We start from the raw sequence: 13,934 nt of genomic DNA, 5'->3' as shown, positions 1-13,934 counted from the left end.
GGTTAATTTAATTACATAAAATTGAGGCGTTCGATTCCTCAAAAGTAAGGAACAAGAAAGACAAATTCTTGGTAAAATAGTTTATTGGCGATCTAAAGAGAGATTTGCTACCCCAAAGTGACACATTATAGAGAGAGACCGCATACTTCCTCTCCTTCTCCCCTCCCCTCCCCCCTCTCCATGAAAAAATTCAACTGTCACGCAAGCTCGTTCGGCCTCTATGCAAATTTTTTTATGGGTTCAAGCGAAACAAATTTGCATACAGTCTCTCAAACGGATAATTGATGAACAGAATCGATGACAGAAAACTCTGAACATAAGCTTTAAATAGTCGGCTCGTTCAGTGTTTTAGAAAAACACTGAACGAGCAGTGTTTCAGCGTTTTAGTTTGGAAAACATGGAATGTCGGAATTCGGAACCAGAATACCTGGAATGACCGAAAAATAATAAATTTTAAAAAAATTTAAAGTAAATTTAAAAATAATTAAGAATATTGATGATTAAAAATTGATGATAAATTCACAACTTCATTAAATAATTTGATACGAAATTTTTCTCTGAGGGTCCCCCCCCCCCCAAAAAAAAACACTTACCGGTGCTGTTCATGGAGATGCACGTATTAGAAGTGAAAAAAAGTCTGCGTCAGGCCAGTAGCCCATACAGCCTAAGCGACGAAATATTTTTACTCTCCCTTCCCCCAGGATGGGATGCCAATTTATCACATGGTTTCTTCCCGTTTTAAATTCGCTTCCACCCATTTATACCTTTGAATGTAAGCCCTGTTTAGATGAATCCATCAGTACAAGATATATATTTAAAGGTATATATTCAAGGTATTTATAATAGACGCGAAAAGGTGTCGCGTAACTGACGATCTCTCAATTTTAACTGTAGACGGCTGGTCTTATCGGTAGCTGCTTTGATAGCTCCCAATGTGTGGTTAATAATTATTTAAGGTAGAGTATTAATTTGTAATAGTTCGGAGACTTTTAAACTAATTGGAAATATTGCATTTTTTTTAATCTTCTGCAATGGTTCCGGCTGGAAAAGCGTGCAGGCCTAATGGTCATGGCGCCCAGGCTAGACAGATAGATGTGTAAATGGGTGGAGGAGAATTTAAAACGGGGAGTAACCATGTGATGGACTAGCATCCCATCCAGGGGAAAAGGAAAGTAGATATATTTCGTCGCTTAGGCTGTATGGGCAACTGGCCTGACGCTGACTATTTTTAATTCTAATACGTGCATCTCCATGAACAGTGCCGGTAAGTGTTTATTTTTCGGGACCCTCAGAGAAAATTTTCGTATTAAATTATTTAATCAAGTTCTGAATTTACCATTAATTTTTAATCATCAATGTTCTTATTTACTTTTATTTTTTTTTTTAAATTTGTTATTTTTCGGTCATTCTGGAAATTCCGAGTATTCCGGTTCCGAATTCCGGCATTCTATATTTTCCAAACTACCGTGTTTTAGTGATTTTTGTCGCAAAGAATACCAATACGTCGTATCAAGCACACTAGGAATACAAATTGCAAAGTTTAGACGTTTTCAGAAGCAGCCGTTTTGATGGAGCCGCATATGCTGGGCACCCTGGATTTCACAGTATCAAAGCACTGGGCTCCATTCAATTTTCCTTAGAGCATAGCCTTGACTTTGCCATTACACCCTAAATCCATACATATGTTATAGGCAACAACTTAAACATAAATGGAGACTTACTCGTAAGGTTTTGAGACTTGGATACCCATAGGGCCGCAAACCCTGCTCAAAGTTTGTGCAAAATCTTTTGCATTACCACTGTCTCTATTGGTGTAAATAAGAGTCCAGTTGTTCAGATTTACAGTGCTTTGCAGTGGATTTCCCCTCATTTCTCTTGACCATTCAGCAGTCCTTGGTTCATAAGAAAACTGAAAGCAAAAGGAAAAATTCAGAAAAAATTGATGGCTTCTGCAGAGATTGGGAACGAAAAACAGACATATGGGCCTAGAGCCCCTGGCTTTTAAAAGTTATGGGCCATTTCTAAAAAATATGAGCCTCAGCAGTGATGGCTGGGCTAGAAAAGACATGGCTCAGGCACATTTTAGGCCCCTTGAGTGGGTATTTGATACTTCCTTTACTTATGTGCCATATGTGCATGGTGCATGGCCTTTCTAATTCCTGCTTCTGTAGAAAAAGAAACTCCATCTGAAGAAAAAATATTCATAGAAAAAGCAACTCAAACTTTAACTCACACTCTTATTCTTCTGGAAAATCTTCTCTGGAGGAAGAACTCTTCCTGACATCTGAAGGGTCTTGTCCTCAAACTACAATGAAAACCCAATCATGGTATAAACTGAGGTGTTCTACAAGGATCCGCAGCACTAAAAAAGCAGCAACTTCACAAATGTAAACTTTCATTAACTTTATGCATGTGTTGATATTGCCAATGAGCGACTGACACATAACTAGCCTTTCATTTTACTGTCAGGCTGAGGAACAAATGGCAACAAACTGACCACAACTTAAGCCAGTAAAGGCTTAAGTTATGGTGTTTATAAAATAAACAAAATAAAACTTTTGCTAGTAGATATGGAAGAGAAATTTCACATCCACCCATCCTCTACTTAGGAAGAGATAGGTTAAGGATGTATACGTAGGTGCATTTGACTGTCAACTGCTTGAAATTGTTTCATAGAAGGGAGATTTTGTGCAATTTTACTAAAATTTATGTCACATGACCATTTAAAATAAATGAACCAAATGACTTCTTTCTATTTCGTGTACCCTTACATAACTCTCAATTTAGAGACAAGAAAAACGAACACAACACACTGTAAATATCTATACATTATCTATTTATAACGACTAGCTAAAACAAAATTAGACCAGTTAAATTTCTGTGGTAACCAAACTTACAACTTACCATCTCTATTATCATATTGGCTTACATGATGTTCTCTGATTTGTACAGCATGTAGCAAGCATTAATTAGGAACCTCATGATGGCCTTCCCCACAAAGAGGTTGGCTGTAATGGAGTAGTAACATTGGGAGGGTGTGGGAGCCTGAGCTCCCTTAGTCTGGGTTTAATCTTTGTGGGGGACTCCCAAGTTTTTCTTTCAGCCATGTTTGCCACAATGTAAAAACAACTTACCTTTACATTAAAATACTAAATTATGATTTTCTTTTAATGTCTAAATACTTACCTCTAAATTCCAACCTGACAATTCTGCTGATGCATCCGCATTACTGTATGGGGAAAATTACCACAATTATTAAAATGTGTTACTCAAGGCTCAAGGTTGTCAACCTACATGTACTAAACCCCAATTAATTTAACCCTTGGGGTTCTTAATTTCACCAAGGAACGCATTGGTAAAACTGAATCTACTTCCATTGAAACTATGATAAAAAATATATAGATAGTCAAAGACTGTATGTGGCTACTAATATAGCACAATTTTTGTAGCATTGAAAAGAACTTGAGGTTGTATCATAAAGCTAGAAGGTAGCAGTGCAGAATATTTGCCTCACATGTAAAACAGAAAACCTGCCACATCCCACATATTTATGAGAACAATATTAATAGAACAATAATTTAAAGGGACCAGCTTGAAAGCCCCATGGTTTCCCTTTCCTCTGGGCCACAACAACGATTACCAATGCTTCTTTAAAATTCCCTGGTTCACTGGAAGTAGCTTTTTTTATTTTAAGGCAATTCCATTTCTGAGCCTATGTTTTAGGACATTATATCATTTTGCATCTTCTGATAAGTCACCATTCCCCTGTTCCACTGTGAAATTATTTTCAGAGGTTTCTCATCTTCTGTAGTGTCATGTACAGCAAGAACTGAAAAGATCACTGTTGGATCTACATAATTTGCTACCTTTAATGGTAAAATGCTCTCAGTTGAGAGGAAAAAAATTTTCCCCCAACTCTTATGATGCACACCTATGATATTTCCACAAGGAAAACTGCCATTTTAAATCACACACTACTCAAATGGATTGTGAGATGTTTATTGCTTATAAACATAGTGTCACTGCAAGAACTGGAAACACAATGTGCTAGTGGCTGTACATCAAGAAATAAAAAAAAAGGAGAGAACTCAACTGTATGTTGAGTGTGAATGTTGAACTACTAACACACTAAAAAAATAATAAATAATGAAATAAAAGCAATTGGAAAAATCGAGTTAAAGTTGTGTCAAGATTGGAATTCTATTGTTACACTCACTCTTTCTTAACTTCTAATGAGGCTTTGCCTCCTATATGTCCACTAAATGAGAAATTCAATCTCCAGAAATGCCAGGGTATGCAAATTATCACATGATCTAAGAGTTGCCTGCATCATCAATTTACAAAAACCAGTCCAAAATATGAACAAATATATTCCAGCCTACCACAATCTCCATTCTATTTCACAAAATGCACCCAAAATACCAAAAAAGTAATAACAATAGAATGTTTGTATTCCCAAAAGTACATTTATTGTCAGTAAACTTCACCTATGATGATACCTACATAATGCACATCACGTGGAGAAATGCACAATCCTAATTACACAACTGTACCAGATGTACCTCTTTATTGAGTTAATAAACCTCATCAGGGACTGATTGCGTGCCTTGGGATCAACACGAGTGTGAACTGCAAGATCCTTCATCATACCAAAATCATTACGCATCTCATCAGTAAGCCCTATTAAGGAAAAAGTATACAAGACTTTTCTCAGGTAAAACAATAGGCCTTAATACTGTGATCATGGTAGAGAAAGATGTTGAACGTAGGCTGAAGGACCAGGAAGATTATCTATGGTCTGTTGAAGGGAGTTTGCCTCATAATTAAAACTAGGAACACTATAGCAATGCTAGGAAAAACATTCCAGGGATGAAGTCAAGAACAAATGCAGAGAATAAATGATAACTACCATATTCTACACAAACAACAAAAGGAAAAAAGAGGAGCTAACATTTATCTGCATCAATTTTATGAACTAGCAATATATTGTAATATGAACTTATTGACTGAGTGGGAGAGCTGGACAGAAGAATAATTGGCTCAAAGTCAAGTATGGACTGAGCAAAGTCTGTGTCTCATGACCAAGTGCCAAATATTTTTCTGTTCATCTCAAGCAAACTCAGTCAATAAGCATTTTATTATGCGACCACTAAGTGTTGAACATTTCAACCTAAATAGGACACGATAGACAGGCACACACAGCCACACAAGCACAAAAAAAAAATCTGGAATTAGAACAAGAAACTCCCAATTCCTTAAAAAAGATGACTTTTCCTCATTCCCATTTTCCTTTAAGTTTTTCAAAAAAGCAATACGAGAACAGCAGGGCCAAACAGCTTTTTCTGGACCAGCTTGTGTCAACCTGTCTGGCCCTGTACACTTCAGCTTTTGCTATGGTTTTCTATGGGATTGTGTGAGTGGGGCTAGTTAAAAACTTCAATGGTTTCTTATTAAACAGTGTGTCACCTGTTAAGAAGCACAATTCTGGTACCAGAAGAAGTTCACCATTAGGGATTCTGGTCATCTGTCCAGGCTGAAATAAGGAAGTTTAGCGCAAAAAAACTCAGCACACAAATTACACAAGGATGAATTATTATAATCCACATGGTTTTTGTAAAGCTTGAGATAGAAAAGATTAAATGGCTGGAAAGCCCCTGTAATGGGCTCTTAGTCCAGAGGCAAAAGCTCTCAGCTAGTGGGGCCTTAGTACTTATCTAAGGAATATTAAATTCTTAGGCCAGCAAAGTGCATTTAAGGCAATATTTGCCAGCTATATCTCTTTATTTGCAACCTCCCCTTCCCGCATAAAAAAATAGCTCTGTGAGAGGATGTGTGCTTACTGGTATTGGATAGTACACCTAGTTACATTGCCCAGTTGTTATTGGTAACTTGTCCATGAAAAACTCACCAACCTAGGGCACTTTCCCCACCATATTGGAAATAGTCTTCTATCATGCTATGTGATCCCAGTAAATATAAACTTCGGTTGCTTGTTCACTTTCAGTAGTTCTCACTTTGAAATCCACAAGTCTTCTAAGGTGAAGACTATCTTACTTACAACATAATGGCCAAATACGTACTGGCCTTGTGCAAGTAAGCACAATAACTGCAAAGGGAACAAACAGGGCTTGACACTAACTATTCAACTTACAAGCCAAGTGACTAGTGACATCTTAGATGTTATGACAATTTCAGTTTGTTTACTAACTGGTTAGTGAAAATCAAAAACCACTAGTTGGCGTAACAGTGTTGAGCCCTGAACAAATATATAAACTTACCTCTCTCTTTAGTCGACTAACAAGGAGTGGTTGTTCCATATCTCCAATTTCCTTGCCATAGGTCTGCAAATGAGCACACATTTAGTTTCACACCCTGAGATGTCCCAACATCTCAGGGTGATAGGTACATATTACATTTTAACTCAAAAGTCAAGATGAAAGATAAAAATCGCTAAATATTTTCGCATGTGTGAAAATGGGCATGTGGATCATATTTCAAAAGGGAATATGCAAAGTTGTCCGTGAGTAAAGAGATCTCAAGTTCCATGGAATCTATCAATAGGAAGCAAGACTAAAATGGCCAAGAAATATTTCAGGACGTCAGATTTATTCAAAACAGTTTTTGATTTGCTGTTATAAGCGAAAAACGTACAAATTTCTTACATGTACAAAGCCCACAAGGTAAAATTCATCATGCTTAGATCATTGTTTACTTGCCTTCATGGCCAGAAATTGCGCAGCGTTATGTTGAAAATTCTGAAAAAACTTCGATTTGAGGCAAAATCTTCTATTAAACTATACTTTTTGAACACATTGTTACTCGAACATAATATTTACCAGGCCATTGAATCGTCAAATTGTCGCCAGGCCCTGCTTGAAGTCCGAAAGTTCGGTTTTCACTTTACGTCCATAATTCGCACCGCCTTAGAGAATCGTAGTGTCGTTGACTTGAGAGCTTATTCTGTCACTTTTAAGACCTGGATATCCATTCTTTTCCAAGCAGAGTATTCTATAGCATTGTTACTTTACATTCTGAATTCCATAAGGTCTAACTCGATCGCAAATGAATGAAAAAGCCGACCTGAAAATTTTGAGGGTCCGCCGCGTGGACGCCATGTTTTCAAATTTGATCATTTAGTGAAGACGCATAGAGTAATGCCCCTTTAGTACCCCCTAAAGTCGAAAAAATATATGCGCAAACAATGGATTCTGATTGGCTTATTGACCTCCAAACTATAAAGGAAGTTTGGGGACAAAACTCCACTTAGTAGGGGAGGTAGGGGGGAAAAGCATTCTCGCGTGAGGCAATTGCGAGGTTCGGGTGGCTCAGGTGTCAATGTGTTAAGCCCATGATACACAATTGTACCCCTGGATTGTGCTTCCGAGCAAAACAAACACAAGTTTAAAACAATACAGTAATCACTAAAACTGTACCTCTTGGTAATATTCCTTGTAGGTGATGTCTCTCTCTTCCCCCTTAAACCTTCCATGGAAGGTGTTGCTTGGGAATAGGTCCCAATTAATGTCATCTATGCGATATGTCTTATTGTTGTACCTGAAATGAAGAATGCAAGCAGTGCTCAGATGTAGATAATTGGAGACACCACAGATTTCCTGGTAATTTGAGTGTTTCCTTCCCCCAGTCATGAGGCTTTACATAATAAGCTCAATCACACCTTTTGACTGGGTCCCACTTACTATTGATTTGAGGAAAGAAGCATAGTTAATGTCACCATTAACAAACATTTGCTTCTTTATCACAAGACACCAATAGATTAATAATAATAATAATAATTTAATATTTATATTGTGCAAATTAACATGTGGATATGATCAAATGCACATCACAACACTTTTCGGGGGACTTGAGCCGGACTGCATCAGCAGTTTACAAACAATCAAAGGAAACTTATTTGAAGATGCCCCCTCCCCCCCCCAATTCAAGTAAACAGGCCAGACCACATCACAGTAATCCCATGAGTGGGTTCTTTAATGTCCCCTGCCTAACCAAATTAACCAATGAATAGAAGCAGGAGACAGGACCTACAGTTTATTCGTCCTTATCCGAGAAGACTAGAAAGTCTATCCATTTCTTGATATTGTAGAAAGGTTGCACATTCTCCTCAGTTATTTTAAGACCTTGAGTGTTGGTCCAGCCCTAGCTCGAACCATCGACCTCCCGCACAACAGTCCAGTGCTCTAACCAATTGAGCTAACCAGAGCAACATTCCATGTTGCCCTGGGCCTGTTCAGTAACAGATCACAGAAGGCATCTCTTTGAAACTGACACATTACCACTTTCATATGTGGTTGACACTGGTTAATATGCAAACTGCATAGGGTAACTTTACATCTTGCTAACACAATGACACCTGAAAAACTCTTAACTCAACATTTAAAAAAAAAAAAAATTCAAACTGACATTCCCACTTTGGCCGAGTACGACAAATTTGATTTTCTCTGAGATTTCTGTGTGCTTGAACCTGTGTTTCTCTGTGGAAACGTTAGTCAGACCTCAATTATCTGGTGGGGACTGTGCTGAATAGTCCAGACAATCAAAGATGTGAATATTATGAACAAAAATAAGACGAAAAGTGTATCATTTAATCAATAACTACAAGATTTGAAGGACGCTCTCAAATCCCTGTGCATAATTGCCAAAATTTGCAAAAGTATTTACAAAAACGTTTACAACAATGCTTTTCCTTAATTAGTTTGTTTCAAGTGTGTGCACATTCCTAATTTAAGCATTCTTTGAAGCTGCATTAAGGAATAACCTCAGCATTGTTTCAATGCATCTGCTTTGATTAATGGGAAAAAGGATGTTATGGATCTCAAATGTGACTAATCACTATTAATCACAAGAAAAGAATGGACAAGGGAGAGAGTCCAGATAATAACAAATCAGGATAATTTAGGTTAACTGTACACTTAATCACTGTGAAGCATTTCACAATACCTTGTCAGAACAATCTGGCCTACAAGCTTCTTTGTGGCTTCTCCATGGAAATCACCTTTTCGACCCGTGCGCTCATAGCGCTCATAGAGCTCATAAAGATACTCTAAAACAGTTGTTGTTCTTAGCACTTTATGAGAGACATCTGCTGACAATAGAAAGTCGGTCTCATATGGCAAGATTGAGGTTGAATAACCAGGCCACAGTTCCAACCTAGGTAAAATTAAAATTGATTTGAGCAAACAATATCTTAAAACTCAAGAGTGAAACCTTTACAAGCAGCTGTAAATACATTTAACAAATATTTGCTTCAGGCACAGTGAAGATTATTGATGCAGTGAATTATTGTTTTGGTTATAGTAAATGCTCAGGTACGTTCAAATTCTCAGGGTTCGTGCAGGAATTTCAGAGTTGAATTTAAGGACTTTTTGAGGAGTATTTAATTAACACATCAAGACCTGAACCGCCCGTAACAACCCGATTGGCTCACACGAGAATGCTTTCCCCCCTACCTCCCCTACTAATTAGAGTTTTGTCCCCAAACTTCCTCTAACACATGTCTAAAACATTGTGCCCTTATCAAAAACAATATGCACTAAAAACATTTACCAGATGAGGGTAATTTTTACCCAAATTGACCAATCAGAGTACTTGGTTTGTTTCAGTTTCCCGCCGAGTAAAGTTTACCCTAGTGGGGTAAACTTACCATTAGCAATTCACTCGTTAGAGCCCTTCTATGGGCTGTATCGACGCAAAATAATTACATTCTTTCGATTGTGCCTTCTTAGAATCAAATTTCGCGATTTGGAGTTGAAAAAGGTGCAAAACCGATCAGCTTATATCTAGGATGGCGTGCTTTTGGATTTGTTGGGATTCGAAAATTGACACTCCTTTGTTCGCAAAGTCATGTTTGTTTTACCTTTATGATAAAATATTGTTGACATGAAGGTGTTTTATTGACAGGTTTTAGGTGACAAGTTTATACAATAGCAAATCAAGCGTGTAATATAATCCTTCAGCAATCCTAGCGCGCGTCTTCTTGACGTTAGCGACCTAGTTAGCATCGAACTTACACCCTCGCAATCGATCATCGGGACGCCACGACAATGTCCTCCTTTTCTTTCCGTTCTTAAAGAAAATCAATAAAACAGTCAACATTTTGAATTGTAATGTACGATGCACAGTGTTTCACTCAAAGAAAACGTGACACATACTAACTATGGACACATGACTTTTGTAATCTGTGAACTTCTTGGTGCCACGTCACGCACCAAAGAAACCATGTGTGTTTAGCCATTTCTTCCTTCCTGAGAAACTACTCGAATATTGCAGAGTGGTGTCACATTTTACTTCTGATGTAGTCGCAAAACCCTACTTTTTTAAAATCTTTATTTCCAGATTTTTCGAAGAGTGTTTCTGGCGAATTCGAGAGCGTATTTATCGAACTAAGTAATCTACACTCACGTATCAAAGTATCAGGTGTGTAATCTCATTAAAGCATTCTATCCAGCGACTTTAGCAGCGTAACTTGGAAGATCATGATGGATCCTCGAGCCTCCACAAAAATTTCCTTTCCAAAATTCCTTTTCTTTACGAAATCAATGGAATAATCAACAAGTTGAACTGTAATGTAAGGTGCCCAGCGTTTCGCTTGCAAAAAACGTGACACATGTAATCTGTAAACATCTTGCTGTCTCGTCATGCAGCAAAGAAAACATCCGCGTTAAAGTTATGACTCCTAGAGGACATGAGATTTTTATGTGTTTGGGTGCTCTATTATGCGCACAATTTTTGCTGATTCGCGAGTGGAGTTGCCAAGATATTGTCATGGAAATATTTTTTTCTCAGTAAATTCAGCAGCAGTGAAGTGTTAGTCAAAAATGGTGCCATTCGGAGTAAACATTCTTTTCTTAACTCAAGAAAAAAATTTAGGGAAGCTCTGTTGTTGTTTCACAAAAGCCCTTTAAAACTGAACAAGTTGGAAAAATCGTAATTCTATTTTAAAAAGCCACAACAACCCGTATTATACCATTAATTTCAAGTCGTTTTATCAGTATTTCCTTCAAGCTCTGATGCCGGCACCCACTTTGACATTGAAACTACCAGTTATTCTATTATTTCGACTATTGTCCGAGCAGTCAACAAAAGGAAGTAAAAAACAATGGCAATTAGAAAGTGCCGTACACGCTCGTCACCTCGTTCTCCAATATGACATTTTAGAAATAGAATAATTCCAGAACTTAAAAATGGTTTAGGCTACAGTGACAGTTTGTTGATTCCTCTTTCGTTGAATCAACAAACATCTCAGCAGGTTTCAGAGCGTGACGTGGCACCAAGATGGTTAAAGATTACATGTGTCACCAAGATGGTTAAAGATTGCATGTGTCACGGTGGGCGCTTTCCATCTGACCAAAATTTTCGAGATTTCTGGTCAGAAATCGAATGGAACAGGAAAAGTTCTGCAATAAGTTTTCGAAAATTTAGGAATACGTTTTTAGTGTACCCTCTCAGATACGGTCAGACGCATTCCATTCAGCCAGCGAAAATACCGACATTTTGAACCCGTGATTTTTGTTGAATGGAAAGCAACCCTTGTCACCTAAAACCTGTCAATAAAACACCTTCATGTCAACAATATATATATTCCCTTAGCTCCGGTTGGAGCATAGGCCATTAACCACTTCCGTCCTCCATCCTCATGTCAACAATACTTTATCATAAAGGTAAAACAAACATGACTCTGTGAACAAAGGAGTGTCAATTTTCGAATCCCGACAAATCCGAAAGTGCGCCATCCTAGATATAAGCTGATCGGTTTTGCACCTTTTTCAACTCCAAATCGCGAAATTTGATTCTAAGAAGGCACAATCGAAAGAATGTAATTATTTTGCGTCAATACAGCCCATAGAAGGGCTCTAACGAGTGAATTGCTAAAGGTAAGTTTACCCCACTAGGGTAAACTTTACTCGGCGGGAAACTGAAACAAACCAAGTACTCTGATTGGTCAATTCGGGTAAAAATTACCCTCATCTGGTAAATGTTTTTAGTGCATATTGTTTTTGATAAGGGCACAATGTTTTAGACATGTGTTCTCTATGGTTTGGAGATCAATAAACCAATCAGAATCCACCGTTTGCACAATTATTTTGATGGCTTTAGGGAGTACTAGAGGGGCATTATTCTATGCGTCTTCACTAAATGATCAAATTTGAAAGTATGATGTCCACGTGGCTGACCCTCAAAGTTTTCAGGTCAGATTTTTCATTCGTTTGCGATCAAGTTAGACCTTGTGGAGCTCAGAATGTAAAGTAGCAATGCTATAGAATACTCTGCTAGGAAAATAATGGAATATCAAGGTCTTAAAAGGTGACAGAATAAGTTCTCGAGTCAAAGACACTACGATTCTCTAAGGCGATGCAAATTATGGATGTAAAGTGAAAGCCGAACTTTTGGACTTCAAGGATAGATAGATAGCTTTATTAGGAAGTAAAATCATAGCAGCCCCCGGGCCAGCTGAAATATGACTTACTTTACAATGGGAATAAATTATCTCTTACTCCAGGATAACTACAATAAAAGCCACAAAATGTAATCTACAATAAAATACAATAAGAGAAGTATCAAACACCAAAATACAAATAATTAAAATAGCCACTAATAATTAAAACTGTTCGCCATGATAAATGTGTTTTTGAACCTATTTGTCTTACAAATCAGTAGCTTGAAGTATCTCTGGCTGCGGATGCAATAGGTGGACTCGTTGCATGGAGGCAGCAGATCATGGAGCTTGTGGTTTTTGTCCCAAGAGGGCCTAGTGACAATTTGACGATTCGATGGCCTGGTAAATATTATGTTCAAGTAACAATGTGTTCAAAAAGTACTGTTCAATAGAAGATTTTCTGTCAAATCAAAGTTTTTTCAGAATTTTGAACATAACACTGCACAATTTTCTGGTCATGAAGGCAAGTAAACAACAATCTAAGCACGATGGATTTTACCGCGTGGGCTTTGTACACGTAAGAAATTCGTATGTTTTTCGCTTATAACAGCAAATAAAAAACTATTTTGAACAAATCTGGCATCCTGAACTATTTCTTGGTCATTATTGTCTTGCCTCCTATGATAGACTAATTAAAGAACTTATTTCCGACGAAAAAAGCGATAGGTGCATATTACGTTTTAACTCAAAAATCAAGGTTCAAGATAAAAATTGCTAAATATTTTCGCATGTGTGCAAATGGGCATGTGGATCAAATTTCAAAACGGAATATGCAAATTTGTCCGTGAGTGAAGAGATCTCAAGTTCATGGAATCTATCAATAGGAGGCAAGACTTAAGGTCAACAACAAAGTCAACAACATAAAGTCAACAACATAAAGTCAACAACATAAAGTCCCAAGCTATGATGATTGGAGATATTGCTTACGACCCTCAATTTATCATTGGTGACTCTAGAGTCGACTCATCTAACTCACTCAAAATCCTTGGGGTCACAATTGACAACAAGTTAACATTTGCTGATCACATTCAGAGTGTCATAAAAAAGTCTATGTGAAGATTGGTACCCTTAGGAGACTCAAAAAACTTATGCCTGTAGATGTCTCCCTAACACTCTATAAGGCTTACATACTTCCTCACCTGGAGTACTGTAGTCCACTATTGCTTGGAATAAATAAAACACTGAGCTCTAAACTGGAGTCAGTCAATAAGTACGCACTCAAAACTTTGCTTAATCTCGGCAATAGTGTTAACTACAATACAATCTTAGCTAAAAGCAACATGAAAACTCTAGAACATAGGCGATTTTATATTTCCTTGGTTTTACTTTTTAAATGTATGAAATGGAACGGTCTGGAATATATTAAAAACTTTTTTTCAATTGTGGGAATCTAGATATAGTTTAAGGAATAAAGGTGTAAATCTAGTGCAACCAGGGTATAATAATAGATCGTATCATAATTCCTTTACATATAAAGCTA

General features: G+C 37.4%; 2 protein-coding genes across 4 annotated transcripts in view; one reads left to right on the top strand and one right to left on the bottom strand.

Moving 5' to 3' along the window:
- The window catches only part of LOC148717752 (uncharacterized), a 45,462-nt gene that overhangs the window by 15,856 nt on the left and 15,672 nt on the right, over window positions 1-13,934 (top strand). The gene's annotated exons all lie outside the window — the stretch shown is intronic.
- LOC111321815 (piwi-like protein 1) overlaps window positions 1-13,934 on the bottom strand; it is a 36,951-nt gene that overhangs the window by 11,513 nt on the left and 11,504 nt on the right. For all 3 annotated transcript variants that reach the window (XM_022924787.2, XM_088742971.1, XM_088742972.1), the window contains exons 4-11: window positions 8,959-9,168; window positions 7,434-7,554; window positions 6,279-6,341; window positions 5,467-5,533; window positions 4,563-4,680; window positions 3,187-3,229; window positions 2,234-2,305; window positions 1,722-1,909 (exon numbers count right to left, since the gene is read on the bottom strand). In XM_022924787.2, the coding sequence (XP_022780522.2) occupies window positions 1,722-1,909; window positions 2,234-2,305; window positions 3,187-3,229; window positions 4,563-4,680; window positions 5,467-5,533; window positions 6,279-6,341; window positions 7,434-7,554; window positions 8,959-9,168 (882 nt within the window). The remainder of the gene's footprint in view (window positions 1-1,721; window positions 1,910-2,233; window positions 2,306-3,186; window positions 3,230-4,562; window positions 4,681-5,466; window positions 5,534-6,278; window positions 6,342-7,433; window positions 7,555-8,958; window positions 9,169-13,934) is intronic.

Source organism: Stylophora pistillata, chromosome 13 (assembly GCF_964205215.1).
Source record: "Stylophora pistillata chromosome 13, jaStyPist1.2, whole genome shotgun sequence".
In the NCBI taxonomy this organism is placed as follows: Eukaryota; Metazoa; Cnidaria; class Anthozoa; order Scleractinia; family Pocilloporidae; genus Stylophora; species Stylophora pistillata.
This window is presented reverse-complemented; position numbering and strand designations above follow the sequence as displayed.